The sequence below is a fragment of the Styela clava genome, chromosome 8 (assembly GCF_964204865.1).
Source record: "Styela clava chromosome 8, kaStyClav1.hap1.2, whole genome shotgun sequence".
Taxonomy (NCBI): Eukaryota; Metazoa; Chordata; class Ascidiacea; order Stolidobranchia; family Styelidae; genus Styela; species Styela clava.
The window spans coordinates 7,645,797-7,673,398 of record NC_135257.1 but is presented as its reverse complement, the minus strand read 5'-3'; the positions used below and the strand labels follow the sequence as shown (position 1 = coordinate 7,673,398).

General features: G+C 37.3%; 1 protein-coding gene and 1 pseudogene across 1 annotated transcript; one reads left to right on the top strand and one right to left on the bottom strand.

The window, feature by feature from the left end:
- Positions 1-11,728: 11,728 nt before the first annotated feature.
- On the top strand, positions 11,729-13,969 carry LOC120345515 (ATP-dependent zinc metalloprotease YME1L1 pseudogene; annotated as a pseudogene).
- Positions 13,970-14,570: 601 nt separating this feature from the next.
- Positions 14,571-20,079, bottom strand: LOC120345516 (anaphase-promoting complex subunit 7-like). Its single transcript, XM_039414993.2, has 11 exons — positions 19,863-20,079; positions 19,479-19,673; positions 18,754-18,888; positions 18,255-18,435; positions 17,284-17,465; positions 16,491-16,683; positions 16,039-16,133; positions 15,680-15,836; positions 15,256-15,491; positions 14,956-15,034; positions 14,571-14,790 (listed from the first exon to the last, which is right to left on the bottom strand). The coding sequence occupies exons 1-11, from the start codon at positions 19,979-19,981 to the stop codon at positions 14,713-14,715; spliced, it is 1,650 nt and encodes a 549-aa protein (XP_039270927.2). The 5' UTR covers positions 19,982-20,079; the 3' UTR covers positions 14,571-14,712.
- Positions 20,080-27,602: the final 7,523 nt, after the last annotated feature.

The window sequence follows — 27,602 nt, the reverse complement described above, 5'->3', positions numbered from 1 at the left end:
ACGAATCTAATAATAAAATATTCGAATGAAATTTTACTATTCGATTATCCGGTACCACGTGACCTGCGCCGCTTTGCTTCGACACCAAACTCGCGCCTCTACAACTCAATCGTAAATTGTGCGAGATTTTTCCACGACGCTAGCTACTAGAAAAAAGCGACAAATTTGGAAAGTCGTTGTCCTTGCGTTATGGTGTTATATGCTTTTCTTTGTACTTAACGTATCGTTTCAATTCTATATTTTGCAAAAAACGTACCGACCGTTCCGTAAATTTAATTAAAAATTTAAACCAGATTAGGTATCAGTGGCGGCGCGTGGTCATTTTGACAACCGGGGCAAGCTACTGCGGGACCAAGTCACCCCCATGTACGGGGACAGGATGAGCGCTGTAAGTTCTCCCATCATTTTATGAGTATAAAAACCATTCCATCGGTAACAACCAATCGTCAAAAGCGACAATTTTTAACGATAAGAAAGTGTCTTTAAAACCGGTCCAAGTCAAGGGATTAATAAATATAGACATAGTTTATTTTGAAACCTCTTTCAAAAGGAAAGGCAATATTTACTCAGATAAATACAATGACATATTAACAGAAACTTCGGGAAAGCAGACAAAACCTAAAATAAGGTTTAAAACGTTACTATGAAGAAAGGAAAGGTAATGCAAAGATAAGGACATGCGTCGCTCACTCATAGATATATATGCTGCTAGACTTCTACTGCTTGAACATATATGCAACACGCCGCGGTTTCTTGGAAGCAAAATGCTCAATAACGCGCTGATTAAAGTCATGCATCCCAGAAATAACGTCTCTGTGAATGGATAAAACAGCCAAGGAATTTAATCTATCTTGCTTCATTGTGTTTCTGAGATACGTTTTAATACGCTTCAGCGTGCTGAATGTTCGCTCTGCGTCGGCGGAAGAAATAGGCGTCGTCAAAATGATGTCCAGAAATTTTGCAGACGCCGCAAAGGTAGTTACTAGAGTGTTATCTATGAGGAACCCATAGAGCGCGCAAGTAGATGTGATGTTCAAAAAAGTTTGATTGGTGTATATACATCGCAATTCATTTTCCAATTTACCCACGTTTATCATGGGGTAAAATTTGGAGACAGTAGCCAACAAATGGATGGGAAATTGACGGGCAAATTTTGAAAAATTTTTGGGGTTCATCAAAGAGAACGCGACAAGGTATTCAGTGCGCAGACGATCGCCTATTTGATTCACCAGAATGTCACAGCATTCCTTTGCAGACAAAATCAAACGCTGCGTTGTTTGCCCGCGGCGTAAAGAAGCACCCCACGTGTCGTCGTATTTTATTGTTTCCCGGATACGAGATACAGCATCGCAGAAGTCTGAAATACACGACTGCACAGACGCTCTATCCATTAGCCTTGACTGCAATGCGCCGTATAATACATCCACGTGATAGAATATTGTGGAGAAAAAATGAAAACTCACCATCTTCTAGCAGACGCTTCAGACCTGCCGCCTCCCTCACAGAGCGTTCGTCCCAAACCGGAGAGCTCTGAATGCCATTGAAACACTCAATGAGCTCAGACCTAATTTCGGACACGCCCTGCACCACGCGTGATTGGAAGTTCCAACGTGTTGGTGCACAAGCTGGGAGACGGCGGCTACATATCTGGCGAAGGAGGTCAGAGCGCTTCGGCGAAACGAAAAAAAATGAAGAAAACCCCGAAACATTTGCAAAAAATATACGGACGAGAGAGGTATCAAGACACATATTTTTAATAACGAGGTTAAATTGGTGTGCATAACAATGTAAAAAATGCGCATGAGGAAAATCTTCTTTTATATAAACTTGAACACCATGTTTCGACCCACTCATGACTGCCGCGCCGTCATAAGTTTGAGCTATCAATTTTGACTTCGCGTTGCATGGCTGTAACACTTCTTTCAGTACAGCCGATATCCCGCAAGCCGTGCGATCAACGATTGGTACAAAGCTGTGAAATCTCTCGGTAGGTTTACCATCTTTCACAAACCGAAAAATCACAGTCAGTTGGGAAACGCACGTGATGTCAGTTGTCTCGTCAGACTGAATCGAAAGGAACTGGCAATTCTCAATTTCCAGAGCCAAATGTTGTAAATAAATTTTATACATTGAGTCGAGCAAATCATTTTGGATATCCTTAGATGTCCCTTTCGAAACAGTTGCGGCATCAAGATGATCTCTCAATACTGTATCTAGTAATGCGGTGTATTCCACCATATCCAAAAATACCCCTCTATCAGAAGAGCCAGCCCGTTCATCGTGCCCACGGACGGACAGCTCGTGACAACCAATGAAATTCAAAACATCTATCAATCGACCGAGAACATGGCGGTTTTTCTCGACGTTTTGGTTGTGCCGACGAATAGAAACCGCGCGTCCTTCATCCAACTGTGCTGCAATATTACCATTTCCGAATGTTCGGTATTTTACTGCATTGTCCAGATGCTCCATAGAAGATTGATGATCCCTGGCACGCTCGGAAAGATGTTTAAGATCTCTAAAACCAAATTTACACCAACGTGAGTCACGGGCGGTAGCAAAAAGTAGGCAATAAAAACAAAAAAGTGCATTTTTGTCCTCGCTGTAACACAACCCTTCGTGTTTTTTATACCAAGTTTCTGCGCAGAATGTACGCCGACGCTTTCCTCCGTCATGGGATTGTTCCAGTGAACAATTTTTTGGTTGATAAGGCCCAAGACGTTGTACCTCTAATTTTTGTTCCAGCGGCAGCTGCGAAAACGGAGTGCGAAGTAGTGCATCAACCTTATTCATTATGAGGTCTAAGGCTAAGAAATGCGAAGCCGGAAAGAAGTGAGGAGCTCAAAAGGAATGTGGAAAATCGAAAGCAAATGGCCTAAAGGTCTCTAACTGATTCAAATAGCAAAACAAGCGACAAAAACGAAGGCGAGGAAACTATCAACTCTTCAAGCAATCTACGAACGAGAAGGAATGCGTGAATATGTCAACACGTTGTTGTAAGAAACGTCGGCATTGTGTCGTCATAATTTCGGGGCTAGCCCCGATGATTTAGTAAAAGAAACAGAAAACAAACGAGACAACCGCGGCGAGTGGAAGATAAAAGAGAGAATACGATATACAATGAGCAACCGGGGCAAAATCAGCGTCGCCCCGTCGACGTTCGGCGAAGGCTTTGCGAGCGAAAAATGAACCATGGCGGGAGAATATGGCTAGTGTAGACAGTCTGTGCAACCGATATTGAAGTATATTTCGAATATTTTTCATTATACCGAAAAAACAACCGGGGCATTGCCCCGGTTGGCCCTATTGACGCGCCGCCACTGTTAAGTATATATATATAAAATAAATTTCCCAGATTTTAAACTCCATGTCATTATCCCTTTCTTGCATGGCCCAAATTTTCGCCGGTTCATTGCGAAAAAGGCTTTAGATTTTAGGTCGTCAGAAAACTCGAGGTGTATAAATAGCATGGGTTTTTCCAAAAGCTGGTATGAGTTACTTGTACGAAAAATACTCATTAAAGTGTAACCAGATAAGAAATGTCATGTCTTACTCCTTTTAAAGCCTCTTCTATTAGCTCATACGTGATCCCTTCCATCATTGGCCAAGTAAATTTTCGAATATGTAAACATTTTACTCAACCATGCATGGCCGTTGAGCCAAGAGTAGAACGTAAAATCAATCGTGAATTTCGTTGTAACAACGCACACTGACTCATTTAATAATTGTTGCGCTTATTATCATCGAAAATGATTACAATTGTTAATTTATGAAGCATTTGGGAAGAAATAATTAAGGCATGACATAATTAAATCATTAAGTGGAGTGCTGAATTTTCCAAATTCCGCAAATAAAATTGAGCATTACTCAGTAAGTATTTTAGCTATAATAACCGTCGGGGTGTTGCTTTGTTGAAAAAAAGCGTTAAAACTTGAAGGAATTAGTTATAATTAGCGTCTGACCCTCTATTAGGCACAAAGGCCTAGAAATGCCTCTATTATCAATTTATTTAATTGCTATTTTAAATCAACAGTCAGGATTCACGCAATCGCCAGATCTAATACTATAATAACACGAACACCCATAGAAAAGCATGTGAAACTCAAGTAGGCTACCGTTTTTATAAATATCTGCGTCTAGGACCTAGGCCTAGGGCAGGGGTCACCAAACTTTTTTGACCGCGGGCCGGATATGACTCAAACTGTGTTGAAACGGGCCGGATGAATATTTTTGTCAATGCAATACAATAAATTCACTAAAGTTAGATCGAGAACATTCTAGGAAAACAAATATACAAGATTTCTTTATCTAGACAACTAACCTTAGTTTAGCTGTTGCAGTCATGAATTAGGAATGTTACAAAACCCGCTTTTTCGCTCAAAAAAATGTACGGATCCCGTCTGCTAAGTACCGTTACGCCGTGTCGGAATACCGCTCATAAAAACGACTACGAACTGACTGCCTGCTGTAGCATGGAATTCCATGAAATTTTGACATAATTTAGATAAAATAAACAACTATTATCTGGTATTTGAATTTTTTTATTACCGCATAAATTTCCCAACATTCGGAGCTTTTAAAAATTACGCTCTATTTATACGTAGTACAGATTAATGATATGGTCTATAGTCACTAATAAAATTTATGTGGACGTGTGTATTTCTTGTCTAACCTAATACTTACCAATTTTTATGAAATTTGTACAATCAAAACATCGTTGACTATTACTGACAATGAACCACTGTCAAACTAACGTGCACAACTCCAGCGTTTATAAAATCGACGATAAAATCCTGAAGTAGTCTTAATATTCCATAGATGTGACGCAGATCGAAAGAATGGAGAGTGATATGTGTTCTTTTTTCATATTTATTACAGTTCTTATGAAAAAGTAATACATTCCTTTGGAAAGAATTTGCCTGTCTGGTGGTACTAAAATTCCGATATCTCCGTTATTTCTTGATCGTTTTTTATAAACTCGGTATTGTTTTCTTATTTTCACTCAGATCCACTGGCGCAGTTTTCATTTAAATCGGATAAACGTCAATTATTTTGTAACATCACGACATGAATATCCGCTTTAAAGCAGTACAAAAGTTAGTGTGACTTGTGGAATTGGAGCAGTACGTGAGGGCTTACAGTTCTGTTAGCGCAACATGCACATTCGACGTTCATTTTGGCACAAGAAACGTAAACAGTTTCGTCGAAAGCACGCGCCACGAGTGCATCTTTCGCAGAAAACGTTGCGTACCGGTAGAGAATTGTAGCCTATTTTGTCACAGCTATTTCTAGACTAATTTTTCATTACTACCATTAAAACTACAACTCCTAAGCAGGCAAATGATGATGGACGTATTTGATTTAAATTTCCCAAACACAACCAAAAACTAACGAATAGCATTCAAATTCGCAAAAACGAAGTATCGTTTACAACCACGACTGAAAATCTGCCAGGGTGACAAAACAAAAGTATCTAAGCGGACGAGGGGCCTATGTCACTTTTTTGCATCTTGCTGATTGGCCAATGTTACAAAATAAACAAGGAAGACGATGCTCGGGGAAAATTTCCCTTGAAAAAAAAAATCGTCAATTTTGCGTGTTATTGCGGGCCGGATAAAATGACGCCGCGGGCCGGATCCGGCCCGCGGCCGTAGTTTGGTGACCCCTGGCCTAGGGCATACTAGAAATATAAAACTTTGATATCCAACGACCCCTTATATTTGCAAAAAAAACAGAAAGAGCGGGAATATAGATTACTAACTTTGGGATATCGCCGCCGAAACGATCGAGATGACAAAGACAATCAAGAGATTATGATGAAATTACCCATTAACCAGTAAACTAACGCTTCATTGCGGACTTAATTTCCAAAGGAAGTATCGACCTCCAACGTTCTGGATTCCTGTTGTGTAGTAAAAATATTCATTATTTGGTATTAGTTAAAATTATTCGCATGCCGCATGCGGCTCTCAAAGCCTAGTTTAAAAATCACTGATGTAAACCATTTTATAACGCTGCAAAACACTTTTATGATGGAGAGAATTTTACTGGGGTCAAGGGTCGTGGAAACAGCCCACCTGAATACCAAATTGCTCTAGTCGTAAAGGTTTCTAGGGTTTAATGTGAAGTTCTTTTAGTCCGTCCGTGCGTTTATCGTATGGGCGTTAACTGGTGTACGGTACCGGTACCCGGTACTCGTAACTCGTACCGGTATAGGGGTCTCTTTTTATATGGAGTGGTTAGGATTATCAGGTGGGGGTTAGAATTAACATATGCAAAAATTGTTATGCTACGCCCACTACAAGTAGGCTGCTTTAGGTACGAAACTACGGTACGGTACACTAGACCCGGTACGGTACCGGTACCGGTACGCAGGTACGGTAAGTTGAGCGACTGACGGCTAACTCGCCATGGACCACTCGCCATGCGACGGCGGTTAACGGGTACCGGTATGCCTGGAGATGGAAAGGTGGCTGTTTCACTTACAACTTCAATAGCGAGGATAAATATATTGGGTCTCATGTACTTTCTTACCTGAATAACTTCTAGTGGGCGTGGCGTAACAATTTTTGGATATATGATTCCTGACCCCTACCTGATGACGTCATTCAAAAATTACATCACTGCGACGTCACAATAACGAAATACAGCTTGCCAAAGTATAGCGACGGTCACCCGTAATGGCGCCGACGAGTATGTCAACAAACTCAATACGTCAGCGACCTCTCTCTTATCGGGGTCGTTGTACAGAGCTCAAAATAAACAAGAATCACAAGCGACTAAATTGTCGCCAAGAAACGTTCACGATATCCCATTCCTGCATTCTGACCAATTTCTGTCCAGCGATAGCTCATGTATCGTGCTACAATCTAAAATAGAGCGGTATACGATACAACTCCAACCAAGGCTTTAGACAAGCAGAAAATACATGTTATTTTACGCAATGGTTGAAGTTGGGTACCACACACATAAAGACTTATTATTTTATGTCCAGCAATAGCTCATGTATTGTGCTACGATCTATTAATAGGGTGATATACGATAACGCTCTGAGCTAGGCTTTAGACAAACAGAAAGAACATTTAATTCACGCAATGATTGAGGTTAGGTGCCGCAGACATAAAGACTTGTTATTTAATATCCAGAGACTGATCATGTATTGGGCCACATTTTATTAATAGGACGTGGAACGCTTTCACTCTATGCAAGGCTTTAGACAAGCAGAAACCGACATATTACAGTATTAATTTGCCTTAGCGCAATGGATGTAGTTTCTTACCTCGATAACTTATACTTATCTAAGCATAACAATTTTTGCATATATCATTCCTGACCCTCACCTGACTTCGTCATCCAAAAATTACGTCAATGCGATGTCACAATAACGAAATCGAGCTTGCCCAATAATAGCGACGTTATTCGTAATGGCACCTATGGATGTAGTTTCTTACCTCAATAACTTCTAGTTAACTTAGCGTAACAATTTTCGCATATAATATTCCTGACCCTCACCTGATTTCGTCATCAAAAAATTACGTCACTGCAACGCCACAATAACGAAATAGAGCTTGCCCAATAATAGCGACGTTATTCGTAATGGCACCTATGGATGTAGTTTCCTACCTCAATAACTTCTAGTTAACTTAGCGTAACAATTTTTGCATATATCATTCCTGACCCTGCCCTGACTTCGTCATCCAAAAATTACGTCAATGCGACTTCACAATAACGAAATAGAACTTGCCTGATAATAGCGACAATAAAGAACTCGTAATAATTACACCTGTGTGTACGCTATGGGTGTAGTTTCGTACCTCAATAACTTCTATTAGGCTTAGCGTAACTATTTTTGCATATATCATTCCTGACCCTCACCTGACTTCGTCATCCAAAAAGTACGTCACAGAAACGTCACAATCACGGAATACGGCTTGCACAATAATAGCGACGATATTCGTAATGACACCTATGGATGTAGTTTCGTACCTCAATTACCTATAGTTAACTTAGCGTAACAATTTTTGCATATAATATTCCCGACCCTCACCTGACTTCGTCATCAAAAAATTACGCCAATGCGACGTCACAGTAACAAAATAGAGATGATCACCCGTAATGGCGTCTGCGACTACGTTAACAAACTCAGTGAGGGCAGCGGCCTCCCTACCACACACACATAAGGAGGGACTTGTTATTTTATGTCCAGCCATAGATCATGTATTGGGCTACAATATATTAATATGGCGTTACGCGATATCACTCTAAGCAGGGCTTTAGACAAGCAGAAACGGACATATTAATTTACGTTCACATTATATGAGTGTATTTTGTATTGTGCCACCATTTATCAGTGAGGTTTATATTTTAATTTGTTTTTTGTAAACTATACATTTTGGATAAGATAGTCCGGCAGAATCGGGCCTTAACATTGTTTTGGGACATAAAGTTTTTTTTTATTGTTTAGATATAATGTATATGACATATATAATAATACCCAGGTGGGTGTGGAGTAATGTTGAGCAATTTTTTTCAAGTGGATTTAAAGTATTCGGTCCAAGATGACGCACATCCTGAACCCTAACCTGGTAACCATACAGTGTTCAGGTTGTGCGCCATCTTGGTACAAATCCTTCAAGAGCGCCTTTTTGTTAAAAACAATTATTTCATAACTACATGGTTTAGGTTTGCATACATCTGTACATAGTAACATTGAATCTCGCATTGACATAATTTTTGGATGACGAAGTCAGGGCAGGGTCAGGAATATTATATGCAAAAATTGTTACGCTAAGTTAACTAGAAGTAATTGAGGTACGAAATTACATCCATCGGTGTCATTACTAGTAATCATCGCTATTATTGGGCAAGCGTTATTTCGTGATTGTGACGTTGCAGTGGCGTAATTAATAATTAATACGCTAAGTTAACTAGGAGTTATGGCGGTAGGAAACTAAATCCATAGGTGCCATTACGAATAACGTCGCTATTATTGGGCAAGCTCTATTTCGTTATTGTGGCGTTGCAGTGACGTAATTTTTGGATGACGAAGTCAGGTGAGGGTCCGGAATCATATATGCAAAAATTGTCACGCTAAGCCTAATAGAAGTTATTGAGGTAAGAAACTACATCCATTGCGCTAAGGCAAATTAATATGTCGGTTTCTGCTTGTCTAAAGCCTTGCATAGAGTGAAAACATTCAATGTCCTATTAATAAAATGTGGCACATCTGGATATTAAATAACAAGTCTTTATGTCTGCGGTACCCAACCTCAATCATCGCGTGAATTAAATGTTCTTTCTGTTTGTCTAAAGCCTTGCTTAGAGCGGTATCGTATATCACCATATTAATAGATCGTAATAGCACAATACATGAGCTATTGCTGAACATAAAATAACAAGTCTTCATGTGTGTGTATAACGCTCTATTAGATTGTAGCATGATACATTAGCTATTGCTGGACAGAAATTGGTCAGAATGGGATATCGTGAACGTTCTTTGGCGACAATTTAGTCGCTTGTGATCCTTGTTTATTTTGAGCTCTGCACGACGACCCCGATAAGAGAGAGGTCGCTGACGTATTGAGTTTGTTGACATACTCGTAGGCGCCATTACGGGTGATCGTCGCTATACTTTGGCAAGCTGTATTTCGTTATTGTGACGTAGAAGTGACGTAATTTTTGGATGACGTCATCAGGCGGGGGTCAGGAATCATATATCTAAAAATTGTTACGCCATGCCCACTAGAAGTTATTCAGGTAAGAAAGTACATGAGACCCAATATATTAAATTAAATGTGTTTGGTTAGAATACTGTGCAAGGGATAGTCTACCGGTAACAAAGTGCCAAAAAATGTGCTCATATACCGTACAGTACTCGACACGCAAAGGATGTCTCAACTTATCATTTTCATCTAAGCATGCTAAATATATCACTGTATTAATTGATTGTGTGAGCACTAAATCAGTAAATCAACAGTATACAATCTAACCTATTACTTTGTTATCCCTTGCACAGTATTCTAACCAAACACATTTAATTTAATATATTTATCCTCGCTATTGAAGTTGTAAGTGAAACAGTCACCTTTCCATCTCCCATTACAAGAAGAGCTTTTGTGCAGTTGCGGGCATACCCGTTAACCGCCGTCGCATGGCGAGTTAGCATCCACCCAGTTGAGCCTTGCCCTTAAAGGATAGGATTTACATATTTATCCCGGGGGAGAGGAAAGTCGACAAGACGGCTTAATCATATGGCGAACCACGGCAGCACGGTCTCACGTCCGGTTACCAGGTCAGGTATGGGATTAGTTAGCCAGTTATTTGTTTTTGAAAGCATGAACTTGATGGGGGAGAAAGTCGTAACCGACCAGCGGTTACGTGAACCACCCTTACGGCTGTACGTCGGCAAGAGGCAGGAGATTCGAACCCACAAAGGGTAATCAGAGACGCGGTGGCGAGCGTATTCCTAACGCTTAGCACGATGCGCCACACCGCCGAGCCGAGATAGGGCGATTTTTTTTTCTACCCATTCGATATCAAGAAATCTCTCCTGCACTGTTTGAATGATTAATCCAAACCGTTTGAGAGAGGAACTGTTTATTATTTTTAAGTAAATGGATATCGGTTTTCATATATTGTATAACTGAAAATATCGTAGTTTTCCACTGTCTGACTGTGTATTTTTGTTTTTGATAAATGAAAATGAAAGACATACCCCAGAATACGGTATGCCCTAGTGATATTTCCTGAACGAAAATTGAAACAAGACCCTGTCCTATTTCTGTATTTGCTGGGAAACACACATATATATCTTATGTTTCTCTCTTTTTTCTGTCTTTAATTTTCTCTGTGTGATTGTTTGTACTGTGTCATAGGTATGTGTCTGTGTGTGTGTTTTAATTATCTTATCGGTAATACTATTGGGTGAATGTACCACTTCTTTTGACAACACCCTATATCTAAAATCTTCACGGTTCAAACCTTACCGCATAACCGGATCCGGTTTAAACCTTACTCAAGGTTCTGTTCGCTTTCTTGATTTTGTCATCAGTTTTGTTTTATCAATTACTTTATTTTCCTTTAAGCTGATTGTAGAGTTAAAGAAACAGGTCTCTCGTCCGGCTACTAGTCCATGTCCCTATAGTTCTTCAGTGATTTTCACTCGAAAAAATCACAGAATCGCCGGCTTTATTCTAAAGCAGTTGAGCCTCTTGAGGTGATTTCTTCCTAGGCTAGTGCCCTTTAAACCGTCTTTTAACTTGTATAAAAAAATGATAAAATCGACTGCATAGCCTCTAACATAATATATCAGTATATTATTGAAGGATCGTTCAGATAAAAACAATACTTTCACTTTGACTCAGATGATTTGTATCAAAATGACAATTAAACTTAGCAACATTTTTCTCTCAATGCGCAAATCAATTGTTTTAGTTTGATTTGATTGTTACTCTTTGCAAATAATAACTTTCCTTGTGTAGTTTAAAAATAAAATCCGCATATATGTGCAAAAGTTTATTGAAGTATATTCAGTATACTGATGATCAACTCCTCTGATGCAAATGAGCACTATTGTTTATATATTCACTTGTAAGGTCGGCATAATGAAATTGCATAGTTCTCGTGATCATTTTCACAAACTTTGACGTCACAAACTTCTATTGTTTAACGATTAACACAGGTCTGAGCAAATTTGTATTTCCCATACAAATTGAGTATAAGACAGAAACCAATGTATGCTTTTATTACTTTCAGTTTATGTCATTTTACTTAAATTTTAGTGCACATACAAGTAATAATGTTAAGCCTGAACGCACCATGTATACCATGGGCCTGGAGTGCTTTCATGCAATGCCATTATAAAACTTTAGTAAAATTGAAGGAGAAAATGTGTATGGATGCCAGTATTTCTAAAAGGACCGACAGAGAGACAGATGCTAGTCTCTCATTTCAGCACATCAAAATACAGCAGTCACTTATCGATAGACTGATACCTGCCATCGCGGAGTTGGAAGGTCCGAATAGTCATTTGCGAATTGAAGCTTTAACTCCAAGAACTTTTGCTAGTAGCTTGTTGCAGGCCTCGTCCTCTGCACATTTCCAATACACTTCAGTACGAAATTTCAGAACAAAAGCTTCACATAGCAAAATAGAACTTGAGCAGTTGCCGCAAGAAAAACTCATTGAAGACATGGTGAAGAACACAACTAAATCTTTGGATTTGAACACAAGAGAAGCCATGAGCTTCACTTTGGGCCTAAAAGAAGGTGTTAGCTTAAAACCACCTAATGAAGAGTCTGGTTCTTTTAAATGGAGGAGGGTTGGATCGATATTTTTTGTCGGCATTGTAGCATATACCATTTATAATTTGTTAATGTCTAATGATTTAAATAAATCGGAAGGTTTTGACGGAGCCTCCGGTAAAAAGGACTACAGAGCAGAAATTCCTGATGTTTCATTCGATGATGTTAAAGGAATAGATGAAGTTAAGAATGAACTCAAGGACGTTGTTGAGTTTTTACGAGACCCTGATAGATTCACCGATCTTGGTGGCAAGCTTCCCAAGGGTCTTTTATTGGTTGGTCCTCCTGGAACCGGTAAAACTCTCTTAGCTAAAGCTATTGCTGGAGAAGCAGATGTTCCTTTTTATTTTGCTTCAGGATCTGAATTTGATGAAGTGTTTGTTGGAGTTGGAAGTGCAAGAATAAGAAAACTTTTTGCTGAAGCACGTGAAAATGCACCTTGCATAATATTCATAGATGAAATCGATGCTTGTGGAAGCACCCGAACATCATCCCCAATTCAACCATATGCAAGACAAACAATAAATCAACTCTTGCAGGAAATGGATGGATACAGTGAATCAGAAGGTGTTATTGTGCTGGCTGCGACAAATATGTCTGATGCTTTGGATAAAGCCCTAACAAGACCTGGCCGTTTCGATACACAGATCAATATCTTACCACCTGATATCAAAGGCAGAAAAGAAATACTGGAACTCTATTCTTCTAGGATAGTGCATGGGGATGATCTTGATTTGGACAAAATTGCCTGTCTCACTGGCGGTATGACTGGAGCTGCTTTATCTAATCTAGTGAATCAAGCAGCTCTCAGAGCGGCTCAACAGAATAAGTTATATGCAGAGCAGTCTGATTTTGAATTTGCTCTCGACAAACTTCATTTGGGACCTGAATTGAAAACTCGCGTCAGAACAGAAGCAGAATTGGAACTAACCGCTTACCATGAGGCTGGTCATGCTTTAGTTGCCTATTATAGTCCCAATACGCCTTCTATTTACAAAGCTACTATTGGACAAAGAGGCCCCGCACTTGGACACGTCTCCTATATTCAGACAGAAGAAGATGAAACTGGCTCCACCAAAGCAAAGTTACTAGCCATGATCGATGTTGCAATGGGGGGAAGAGTTGCTGAAGAAATATTGAAAGGCAGTGACCATGTTACAACCGGTGCGTCATCAGATTTGAAACAGGCTACTAATATTGCCTATCAAGTTGTCTGCTCAATGGGTATGTCAGAAAAACTTGGTTTTATGCAGTATTCCTACAAACATTCAAGCCCAGAGACTAAACTCAAAATTGAGGCTGAAGTGAATGAAATCCTTAAAACTTCATATGCAAAATCAAAGGACTTGCTCACAAAGCATTCTCATCAACATAAACTGCTTGCTAAAGGACTTTTGAAATATGAAACACTGACTCTTGAAGAAATAAAAACTCTGCTATCGACACAAAACATCAAATCAGTAGAAAAAATGAGGAATCAGACCTTGTCACAGAATGTTCCAGAAAACTCAGAACTGAAACCCGGTACTGATAGCATTCCCTCACCAATGTAAATTATTTGTATCTGGTATTTAATCATAACTTGTCTTTTGTGCATATTATTCTTCATTTCCTTCGCATTGCAATTTTTATCGAATTATAGTAATAAAAGAATTCATTTGACAGAATCCATTGCTATCTTACCATTTGCACAGTTGTCGTGTCATCGGCCCTGAAGTTACGTGCTATAAAACGATCCTGCACTCCGGCAAAATGATATTTATTTCTATCTACTGCTTGCGACAGTAACAACCATTTGTGCCAAATGAAACATGTCAAGCATTATAGAAAGTTGATTTAAACCAGCTTTTATCACAATAGCTGCAGACTTTTAACTTTATGCTGCAGGGGTAGTAGGAACGTGTTCGTATTAATACTACCAAGTTTTTGTATATATATTGCTCTACCTTGGCCACCATGGTCCAACACAGCAATTTCTATCAATCGGCGGTAGGGGTTTCAAAATATTAAGAGCTTATAACTCTTTTGTATTGAACTTGTATTTGGTTCCTCATTTCATAAAAACATCCAGAGCTTATTTAACCATGTCACAGCGTCAACAACCCCATAAACATGACATAACTTTCCGACACTGGGCATCAGCTCACAACATTCAAAGAACCCCCTTTATGCCAGCACTGTCCACCAAGGGTTACCAATTCGTAGGCTCTTTGATGTCTGAAATCCTAGTAAGATTTCCCCTCACAAACGACTCTCAAAACCAATTGGTTGTACTAGGAGAAAAAACTGCAAATTGTGAACTTTTTATTGAAAAAAAAAATATAAATCGCAAAGACAAGTTTACATCAGCTCAGATTGAAAATAGCAAATACATGACATCATATTTTGATTGCATGTGATTAACAATATATCATTCAGTATACATTGCATCGCTATCACTGTTTCCCTCTTCTGCATCAATTCCTTGCTGACCAGTATCCAAAGACCCCTATAAAAGGAAGTGGGCAATTAAATTTGATAAGAACCGAGGTGAGACCACAATATTGAAAAATCAGTGTCATCATTCTATAATTTCACTCTTTCCATTCTAATATGACAAGATAATTTTTTCTGAGCGCTAATAATGTACTTTTTACTCCATATTATTTCTTACACTTTCAAAATTGATGTCTTGTTGTTGATTCGATATTTTATTCAAACCTTCAGATGCTTCTTTATTGTTCGAATTCAAACTAAATGAAAAAAATTTCATTGAAAAGCTTATCTACACAGGAAAGAAAATATTTGCCAAAGCTTACAGAATTGATTCAATTTTAACTATTTTGCAATGTTGCAAAACAGCATATTCAGTACAGTATGAATGATGACAGCTTTCGCTCAGTTATTATTCATCAACGACCAATCAATGCCATACAAAAACGATAATAGGTTATAATAATAAAAACGTCATTACCTCAGAGCTATCGTGTAGTGTTCCACCGCTTTCGGATAGTTTTTTACTTCCTGGTAACAGTTTCCAAGTATAGTATGCATTGGACTGCTGGAGAAGTACTCAACTGTGTCTGACAGGAACTTAATTCCTTCCGTATACTTTTCATATTTGTATAAAACATTTGCTTTTACGATGATTGCATATTGGTTGTTTGCTTCTAAAACCAGTGCCTTGTTGACATAATTCAAGGCCTTGTCCTAAATATAGAAATGTTTTACAACAAAACAAAAATGGAAATTTTATCCATCATGTATGTACTAGTAAAGTACATTCATCTTATTGCAAAAATGCATATATACCGTAATCATTAGCACAAGATTCTAATAATCAATCTCTAGAACTTTATTTCAAAATACTGGATGAAAAGGAATTGAAAAATTTTTACCTTGCCATTTTGATCACACATGTGTACAGATGCACAGAGCACTAAGCAACTTGTCAAATAGCCAATCGTATTCAATGCGCTATGTGCAACTGCAATAGCTTCATTTGTTCTTCCATTTTGCAACTGTGTTTCAGCAAGTTCCTTATAACATACAAACCTAAACCATGGTAATACTCAGTGTCAGGGTTGAAATATTTTTATGTATGGTACTTTCAAAATTTGACGCCAACTATTTTGAATAACACAATCAACCTCATCAGTTGAACCTATCTATGAACAAAAGCAAATGGAATCAGCACAATTTGGTTCAACGTTCAACTCTTCAGAACATTCATTCCTAATCAGAAAGAAAAACATACCAGTTGGGATCAATTCTAGACGCTTCCCTGAAATGTGCAGTAGCATCTTTTATTTCATCAATTGCACGTAAAGCACATCCTTTCAATATAAGGGCCTTAAATGAATGAATGCGAAATGAAACGCAATTAGAAATAAACTCATTATGGTGCAACTGACCAGTGGCCATCCTAATAAAGCATCCTAATAAATGTTTGTTCATGTTGAAAAAAATTTAAACATATAATAGCCAACAAGTTGTTAAAATCATATGTAAAATATTTCGAGATTTTATTTTTTCCCACCAAAATTTCATCTGTAGTATTACACAGCAAAGAGTTTAAGTAAAAGCTTTAGCAACAAGCTCAATAAAAATATTCTGCAGGACAGTCCGTCTCCCATGTGATAATTATGGTTAAAATACAGTTCCAAATTATTTTAATAAGACAGGACAATAACATATAATAATCTATACCTGGACACATACAGGATCGAGTTTAGTTGCTTGCACTGCTAGATATACAACACGTTTGTAGTCCCCCTTTGACAATGCTCGATATCCAAGTGTAACCCACGGTGCAGGGTGCTGGCAAGTTATGGAAAATAATTCACAAGCCACTTTATCCAATTTTTCGTGTTCATCCTCTTCATATAAAAGATAAGCATAGCTGAAAAGTTGTAAATAGAAGTACAGTTCTAAGAAGGTTGGTGATATAGAGATACCATAGTGCAGACTTCTCTATCTGGATTGAAAAACATAAAATCAGTAGGAGTAAAATGGGAAGGAACACAAATGACAAAAATATTTGGTTACAAAATTTTAAAACACTTGAATACCTAATTGCAAAGTCAAATTTTTCAGCATGGGTATGTTGCTCTGGCTATTCAATAATGGACAAGTCAACTGAAAATTTCTTTACAACATAGAATTGATATGTTGGATAATATTGATAATCTTTGAAAATGCTATCGGTAGTTTCAAATTCACTGTGAACTGTGCTGTAAATATGAGAACTATGCAATGACAAAGCATTGTTTAAGATAACAATTTTTTTTTTCACACAGGTAAGTAAGCCTAGCTGTTTCACCTAAAAAGTTGAGTAGATGGCCAAACAGAATGAATTCAATTAGTTCTAATTTTTGTAGCTATCTTTTCTTGAGTGCTCTCTATTCAGAGTGATTGTGTGAAAACCACCTCAAAATAAAAGGAGCAAAACCCAAGATTATTACCACTTATTAATAATTTGCGATAGACATAATTTACTTACATATCCATGCCATCAAGTAGAAACGGATTATTCATTCTTGCACTTTCAAAATAAACGATTGCAGATTTGTTGTTCCCAGTGCGAGCACGCAGCTTTGCAAGAGAACAGTGTACCTGTGCATCACCAGCAATAGCAGTTTTTTTCATTAATATGTTGAGGTGAGAATAACAATTGTAGTATTCCTAAAAATAGAAATGGTTTGGAAAACGAGCCTAATAACAAATTCATCAGATGAAAATGTAAATAAAAAGAAAGTTTATGAAAGTTGGCACGGTGGTGCAGGAGTTATTATTAATAAAGCATGGAGCTTGAATATGGTGGAATCGTAGATTAGAATCTCGAGTTCAAATCCTGTAGTTGCTTGTACAACGCCTTGTTCGGAGTGAAAGGAATATAAATATGCTGTATAAAATATCTAATTTTCAAACTCATGAATTTCACAAATTTTAAAAAATGGTACCACTCGGGTCATGTTCCCTGTTAGTACATTAGTGATTTTTAAGTGATCTCGCATATAAAAATTCATCTTTATATGATAATACACCATAATCAACACAAATTTTAAAATATTAGTCATTTGCCAAATCAGTATTATACTTGTCTTGTTTAACAAGCACAACTTCAAAGTATAATGTGTAAGCCAAAAGGTATACAGGCCCATGAACTTTTCAGATCACAGACTTTCAGTAGGACGGTTAGAATTAGGGAGTTTGATTTTCAGTCAAATGTAAAAATAATATACGAATACATGTGGATTTATAGGACATTTATGCATAGTTAGAATCCGGATTGTACCAGTGCCGACAGGTCACTACTGACTGGTATAAGTTGTTACTCTGGTGAATATGTCCAAATATCATATAAATCCACATGTATTTGTCCACATCTTATGCCACCTCATGGTTCGGATGGTTGACCCCGTGCCGAAACGTCTACAGGTTTAGAAGTCTGTAAATTACACCAAAACATACCTTACAGTGTAAAAATGCATGGGCTTTTATGAGAGGTAAAAACCAATCTAAGCCTTGAGCAGCATTGGAAACAATAGATAAAATTTCATTTATACTTTCTCCCAATGACAGAAGACTGAATATGACATCCAGAGCAAGAGGCATCTTCTTTAAGACATCTTTGTATGATAATATCGCCGATCTGAAAGAATTGAGATGTAACATGGAGGGTAATGTAATGTGAAACAGTGAAGGTACATAATGACATGGAATCTGAATTAGGGATTGAAATCATTGAATGCCCAATTTGCACTAACCAATACGAATATTCTCATTACTACCAAAGAAAAACCATTATTTCTTGTGAAATTGTCCAAAAATACAATGATCTATCCTCATGCACCTTATTCCTTCTGTGTATAAGGATATGCAATACAAGTTGTTCAAAGATTATTTTAATATCGAATGTTGATATTTTGTCTGCTGTTGTACACAATGAATATACTTGCACAATGAATACCTTTTTCTTCCAAGCTTGTGATGAATTTGAGCAAGAGCATAGTTTATCTTTACAGTTCTGTACTTGATTGGAATGCTTTCCAAAATACTAATCGCATTATGATCATCATCATTGTTATGACAACAAACATGTATTCTGAAAAACAAAATTCCAGTCATTCAATCCTAAAATATCTAAATTCATATAATCATAACAACAGAACATCATATCAACAGAAGCTGGGTCATTGAGAGAAGTACTAATAATGTTTTCAGTAAATCCAACTTCAACATAGGCGCGGCGGTGTGGCTCAACGGGCTAAGCGTTAGGAATACGCTCGCCACCGCACCTCTAATTACTCTGCGTGGGTCCGCAGGTTCGAATCCCATGCAGGGATGGTTATGTGCGAGAGGATTGCTGAACTCCTCGCCGTCGTTGGGTGGTTCACGTAACCGCTGGTCGGTTACGGCTTCCACCACCACCAAGTCCATGCCTCCGAAAACAAAACAATATAACTAATCCCATACCCGACTTTGAAAGGTAACCGGACGAGAGGCCGTGGTTCGCCATATGGATAAGCCGTCTTATCAGCTTTCCTCTCCCCCGAGATAAATATGTAAATACTACTATCCTATCCTAACATAATTACCACTCAAATTTAGCCTAGTATCGAACGATTTCCATACTTTGTTAAAATATTTTAATTCTTAACTAAAAACACTAAAAACATAACAAGACTAACTTACTTGTATTTCACATCAACTTCTGAAGGTAATTTATTGAAACTAGAAACATTTTTTTGATTCTGTTTGAGACCATTTTTCCTCACATTTATTGCTTGTCGATAAACTGACTCTGCTATTCGAAAATGTTTTTTCTTGAAATTGACATCAGCCTGATGCAGAAGTATTTCATATTGATTTGCTGGTGAATAAGTCTCACTGAAATAAGAAAAATAGGGTAAATTAAATGAAGCCTTCACCAATTCCATTACACACGAGAAAATAAATTTAGGTTGCATTATATTTTTTTCAACCAGAAAAAAAGCTTTATTTTTGGGGTTTGAAATTTAAAAGTTACACAGAATAAAAATGATATTGCACTGGGTAAATAAAGTTTTCAAAACGCACCTGTTGTTTTTGATTGCAGTCGCAAGAAATCCACATAATATTTCCAAGGATGCGTTGAGTTTTTCTGATCGAAGTTGACTCAGATGACTCATGAGGCTTTGTGTTGAAGTAGTCGACATTTTATTACCAATATGATTTTCAACTAGGATGCTAGACGATAATTAAAAATATAGTATTTAATATATAGCCTACAAAACAAGATGGTGGCTATTCGAAACTCTCATCTGAATAGATTCGAACAATTTACTATTCAATTCTGAACCTTCTTATTGCCACATTGAGGAATTCTATCACATGCAGACATGCAGTCATAGTTTTTAAAAGTCATTTGTCACATTTCCTTTACATAAGTCATACCGTTATATATCTGATAGAATGGTACGATATCCCACGTGACTGGAGAAAATAGACATAAAGAGACATTTTAAACAATGAGAATTTGGAGCAATCGGTCACCCTAGCATAAATACAAAAATATGCATTTTTCTGTACTTTTGGTCAGACTGCTAGACTGTGTCTGGTCAATCCAACTGGACAAGCAACGGAATGGATTATATAGGACTGTAGGAATAATGCATGTGGTACAAGGATCTGTATACGTCGTACTGCCGTAAGTGCTCAATAAACAACGCCAAAAAATTATGTGAAAATAAATGCTGAATTGCCACGCACCGACCGTATATCGTCAGCCCTAACTTGACTCGACGGCCCTATTTCGTCACCCCTAATTTAACACGCAACGACCGCATTTCGCCAGCCCTATTTTGACACCCCAATGATTCAGATTCAGATTCAGATTTTATTTTCGTCATGCAAAACCAATATACGATATGAAAAAATAAAAAAAGACATATAACAAATTACGAAGACAGATATCGGCTTGTTGCAATAGACGAGGGATCGCGAAAGACTCAAAGAGTCATCCAGTCAGCGACACCTTGTAGCTGCATTGAAGCAGCAAATATAGCAACCGAACAACTCAATATTAAATAGTCACTAAATTCGACACAATCATATATATAAAAGGGACAACAAAAAGAATGCCACAATGACCACGAAAAGTTACCTAAACATTCACTTAATTAGCCTCAATCACAAAAAGGAACAACAAAGTTTGAAAAATAAAATACAGGATGTCATAATAACTATGGAGTATTAGATATTTACCTAATTAAACTCGATCATACAGAGTAAGAACAAAATAAAATCGAAATAAACACCGAGATACTACAATGATCACATCGTATTATATGACTTAACAGCGACATCTGTAAGAAGGATATGCCTCAATGACAACAAAGAATTGCGAAATAATGCTGACTAAGCATACACAGTAAACCAATATGGCGTGCCCAGCAACGGGCTTCTGGCTGCGAGAATCAATACCGTATTTAACGGATTTTTATGTTGAAAGCGATTGTTAGTGGCTATTAGAGTAGTGCAGAATAATTATGGGTTCTGCAGTATTCGTGGCATATAGGTTGGGCGGAAAATATTAAAACAAGAACAGTACACAGCGAGCACACAACTTGACGAACATGGATGGGAAAAGCAGCACCACAGGGATAGGTACAGTACATACCGGTATACAAATATAATATTTCTAGACTAATTGCAACTGGGCTTATAAGCATCTAGGTATAGGCTCTTCAGTGCATGTTTATACAAGTTATAGGTACTGGTCCTAATGCTATTGGGGAGATTATTCCACAATTTAACACCAACAAACTTGATTGAGTTTTGGGTGAGTTTGGTGCTAAAACGATTTACATAATAAGAACTGCTAATAGAGGACCGTGTTCCATATGAGTGAACATTGCTTTGTTTTGAAAAATAGTTTGTGAACGCAGGAGGGAGTTTTTTGCAGTGGTGTTGGTGCATCAATTTCAAAACTTCTATTTTGTAAATGTCTGCCAATTTAATAATTTGAAGGTTATAATAAATAGGACTGAGTCGTGAAAAATAACTAGCGGCAGATATTGCACGGATTGCTCGGTTCTGCATAATTTCAATGCGATGTAATAATGTTTTAACAGCTGAACCCCAAGCAATTATGCCGTATTGGATATGGCTCTGGAATAAGGAGTAGTACACCATCCTTAGTGTTGTTGGTGATGTAAATCGTCTAAGCTTGTAAAGTATTCCAACCGATTTAGATAATTTAACGGATAATTTGGATAAGTGAACATCCCAATTCATTTTACTATCTAAATATATGCCAAGATATTTATAAGAATGGACATTTTCAAGTTCTTTGTCATCAATTTGTATTACTGTTTCATTTTTAGATTTGCACTGGTGTGGAGATATTAACATAGTTTTTGATTTGCCAATGTTCAGTGTTAGTTTATTAGACCGCATCCAATTTGATACTTTCGCAATTTCAGAATTTACTCTCAACTGAAGAACTGCACAAGATTTGTCGCTGTCGAGAAGATTGGTATCATCAGCAAACAATTTGGTAAAGAAGGAGGAACAACAAGTTATGTCATTTACATAGACTAGAAATAGAAGAGGACCCAAGCAACTACCTTGAGGAACTCCGTGAGTCACTGGTAAGGGAGAGGAACGACACGACCCAACTTGAACATATTGTGATCTATTACTTAAATAACTAGAAATGAGTTTGTTTGCTGTACCCCTGATACCGAAATGTCTCAACTTGTAAATCAGGATGTTATGATTTACGGTATCGAAGGCCTTCCTTAGATCTAGGAATGTTGCACTGACAAACTCCTTCCTCTCTAGTTTATCGTAGATATATGATATTGTGTCTAAGATAGCATGTGATGTAGATAGATTATTTTGGAAGCCAAACTGTGATTTATTTATTACATCATGTTTCGTAAAAAAAGCATTGAGTCGCTTATGAATCAAACGCTCAAATATTTTACTTATTGATGAAAGAATTGAAATTGGTCTGTAATTTGACATACATTTTTTAATGCCAGATTTGAAAAGAGGGATCACTCGGGCAATTTTGAGACATGCAGGGAAGATTCCAAACAAAAGTGAACAATTGAAGAATTCAGCCAAACATGGTGCAATGAGATCAGCAACTAATTTAAGGAAACGTGCTGGTATGTTGTCTGGACCAACTGCCTTCCTGTCTTTCAAATTATGTATTTCTATTATCAATTCATTTGTAGTCGCTGGGCTCATGAAGATGGACTGGTTTATACAATTGTGAAGAAATTGTTTAAAGCTATCCTGTTCAGTGGAAAACTTGCCTGAAAGGCTAGACCCAATTGTAGAAAAATACTTATTAAATTCTGTAGCAATCAAAAGTTCATCCCTAATTATAGAGCCATTTTCAATATCGATCTCGTTAACTTTTTGATTAGATTTATTTTTTACATGAGTGATTTCGTTAACTGTTTGCCATGTTGACCTAGGATTACCTTTGTTTTTAGCAATAAGGTTTTGATAATAGGTTTGTTTTGAATCATCTATGGCTCTAATCAAAACATTTCTATACTTTTTGAAATAGGAGCGTTCGGAAGTGTTCCCTTTCAAAAAGTGGGATTCAAACATCTTATTTTTGTGGCGAATAGAAGCAAGCAGCCCTTTGGTTAGCCATGGTTTTGATCGTAGCCTTTTTTGACGACGTGAGAGTGGTCGAAGCGGGGCGTGGCGATCAATCAGGTGAACAAAAGATTTTACAAATTCGCTGAAAACACCATCAAAGTTTTGGGAACTCAAATTGTTTCTAGCAATATAATTATGAAAAATTACTTGTGTATCTGTGCGAAAGCAATCGATCGAGAATTTTGACATGTCCCTTGCTATTTTGACATAATTTGTATGGGCTGGTTTTATGCCACTGAGGCAACACATAACAGGAAAATGGTCTGTTATGTCTGAGAGAACTACATGAGATTTGATTCTAAAATTTGAAATATTAGTATAAATGTGATCTATAAGTGTTGATGATGTACTGCTCACTCTAGTAGGCTTAGTGATTAATGACTTGGCATTGTGAGAAATTAACATATCGGCATAATTTGCAATTTGGGCATTAGTTGACAATGTAAGTAAGTTAATGTTAAAATCTCCTAGTATCAAAAACTGTTTCTTTGCCAATTTAGCAAGAGATGCTTCAAATGCATTAGTAAAGCTTGGAATATTATTACGAGGATGCCTATATATAACACCAACAATTATCTTATTGACTGCGTTGGCCAAACTTATTTCAAACCATATATTATCACAGTTGGAGTGATTGAGATTGTAATCTGAAATTTCATTATAGATGAGATCGTTTCGAATATAAGCACCAACACCACCTGCTTTTGTGATGGATGGCATGTGTATAAAGCTATACCCATCAATATTAGTGTTGGAAACAGGGTTACACGATAACTTTGATTCGCTTATCGCAATTATTTGTGGAGGGGATGAGAAATTAGATAATAGGGTTGTTAATTTATCAATATTTTTTTGCAGGGATCGAATGTTCACATGGAAAATACAAAAGTCAGACAATGATTGAGAAGAATTTAAATCAACAACTCCTACATTATTGCACGTTTCAATGTCACAGGAATAAGCTAATTGAGGGTCGTTTGCTAAAGCCATGTATGAAATGTAAGAGATATTTTCTCCAGGCTGGAAATAAATGGCCGGTATTTTTGATATATGTTTGAGTAATACATAAAATTATTTTGACTATACAATGTATGAATATTTATAATCAATAGACCTACTTGATGAGAGAAAGGTCATCTTCGTTATTGATGGGGATGGTAGTTGTCATTTCGTTCTTTTTTATTAAAACTTTTCCATTATGTGTCCATAGATATTTATATCCACATTCTTTTTTAAGATCTCTTGCTTTAAAAAATAAGTCCTTGTTATTGTCATTAAGGTTTTCTATGATGAATATTCTAGTAGATCTTGTAAAATGCTGAAAATCTTCATGAAAATTGGCCGATCTCAGTTGGCGACGATTTTTTAGAATTTGATGCCTTGTTTTTCTGCGTACAAATTTAACAATAATTGGTGAAGGCTTTTTGTTGTTTTCTTTTGACATCCGGTGACAGTTTGATATGTCAGATGATTGCAGCGGTACATTTATTCGTGCTGCTACCTTCATAATTAATTTTTCACAATCTTCATCACGCGAGTAGGGTATATTGTGAAATTCTAAATTATCCAGCCTTGACCTACGCTCCTGGTCGTATTGGCGTTCAGTAAGGATATCTATTTCTTCTTCTAGTTCTTCCACAATACTTTCAAGTTGACGAATTCTTCGGGTGTTTTTAACTGTGATGGTGCTCAGTTTGTCATAATTGGCATTAAGTTCGTCAAACTTTCTGGCAATGAATTCTTGGCTTGTCTTTATTTCTCCAACCTCATCTTTAATGACATTGATCGAGGATAACTGAGTTTTCATTTGTTTTATAGATTCATCCAGAGATGATAGAGATTCCTGGATTCCAATGCTGGTCGGGGTGGTTGAAGAGAGATCCAGAGCTAATTTTTCAATGTGCTGTTCAATTATAGCCGGTATTTCCAGGCGCAGTGTCTTTAGAATTGTGCTCTCAAGTATGGAGACTAAATTGGATATATTGTGTTCTGTTAAGTTGGATGCTGAAGAAGTACATGCTGCTTGACGTTCAGTTGGACTTTTACGTTTCGGGGGTTCAGGAGGGGCATCGCTTGATCTTGAATATGGCATATTGTCCTTCCTTGAATCCACAGACAGTCAGATTGATGTTGTGAACAGATGTTATAGTTCATTTGACGAATTCAACACCAGATGATTCAACATTCCATTTTTAGAGTGTCCATTATAGGCTATGATATTATTTAACACTAGTCAACTATATCTGCAAACTTAATCAAACAGCGAATAATGAGACTTTTGTGCTATCACCCCTGTAGGAACGCTACGGTACACTCCATTTGGCATGAAACATACCCGGTTAGTTAAAATTGGGCGCTCCAGAAGTGTGTGTACTGTGTACCGATATGGAGGTAGCTAATTTTTTTTCAAATCATAAAAATTCCACACCATATTCCTGTTTGGCGTTATTCAAGCAGTTACGGCGGTTGTTTGGCGTTATCTTCGCTAGACCCCATGTTTGTTTTCTTATTTGTGCAGGTATGTGTCATAATTTATTATCTCATTTATTATTGAAAATTCCATTCTGTGAAGCATCAGAAAAAATCTCGTTGGAAAAAATCAGTTACGGTACATCACCGTAATTTATTCGCATTTCATTTCAGGGTATTCAGCCTACTGGCGATGTAAATTTATATTACTACCGGTAACTCTCTTGCTCTTTTGCGACCGCGGTTGAACATTTGCTATGACTATCTTCTTCCAACTTTCCCTGTCCTCCATTTCACAAGCAAGATTCTCCCGTGGTACCTTAGTCGTTGCGTGGTACGGTATCCCGTGTCCTGTTCAACTTGATCAATATATGTATGTTGCTGTACTATCTACTTACTATTAACTCCCAAAAGCAAACGATTTACTAAACATTATAGGAAAAGTAACAAAAAGATCATAAAAATTATAAATGGGTTAGTGCAATGCGTATATATTCTCATTGGTTAGTGCTCGTTGGTTAGTGTAAACTGTAAACAATTTGATTTTACCACATTTTATATTTAATATCTTTTTTTTTTTTTTTTTTTTTTTAAGGTCCACGTTGTGGATTCATAACAGTTTTGTAAAAATAAATAAATGATGAAAAAATAATAATCATAGAACATAGTTACATATAATAAACAAATATATTCGTAAACATCATCCAGTATTATCCAGCAATTCATATATTTAATATCTTGAGCTATGTTTTGTTCATTTAACGAAAGCTAAAAACCATATATATTATCTGTGTGAGATTGCCCATGTAGTACTCTTATGTCTTGCTTTTCGAACCTCGTTTAAAGTTTTGAACTGAATTTTCGTCTTGTGTGTTTGTATTGTATATTGTAAATATTTTGTACAATGGCAGTGTTCAAGATAAATCTCGATTTGTCCTTATTAGGGCCCGTTCACACCAACGCAATGCGTTGCGTTAGTTTTCTACGCAGGCGCAAACGCAGTGCGTTGAACTTGTTCACACTGCGATGCATCAACGCATTTTGTGTCAAAAGATCAGATTTTCCGGGTGTAGTAATCACGCTAGTTCAGCAACTATATAGGCACTGTGTACCTGCAGTGGGTTGGTAAGACACACTGTACTTTTGATAGGAAATTTGAGACTTTTTGGCGAATGTATAATGTTGTTGTATAATACACTAGTACTAGTTATTATTTTTCAAAACGCTACTAATTTAACGTTACAATGATTATTACAGATTGAGAAAAAATGGATTTAAAGCAGCTTATTTTGAGGTTCGCGCACGGGAGTGTCTTTATGCTGTAAAAGCAGCATCTTACAGAGATGCAGTTGCAAAAGGAAATTCGTGGGAAGAGGTAGCTGAGGCACTGAGAAGAAGCGATAAGAATATGAGTAGCCATGCAGAAATCGAGGTCAACGAAGGATAGATTTAGAAAAGAGAAGCTAAAGGAAATAGAGGCTACGAGGAGTGGGGCAGCAGCGCGTGGAAGTTTATGGAGATGCTGAAGTTCTTGGATGAACATGTTTACTTTAGAACGTATGTATTATTTGTTTATGTGACAGATGCAACAATATTGCTAATCTCTAGCCTACGGAATGAAACTCCCTTTGTTTCAAAGAACGTCTTCAAATGTTGACGAAGACGTCACCCTCGTGGTGCTTG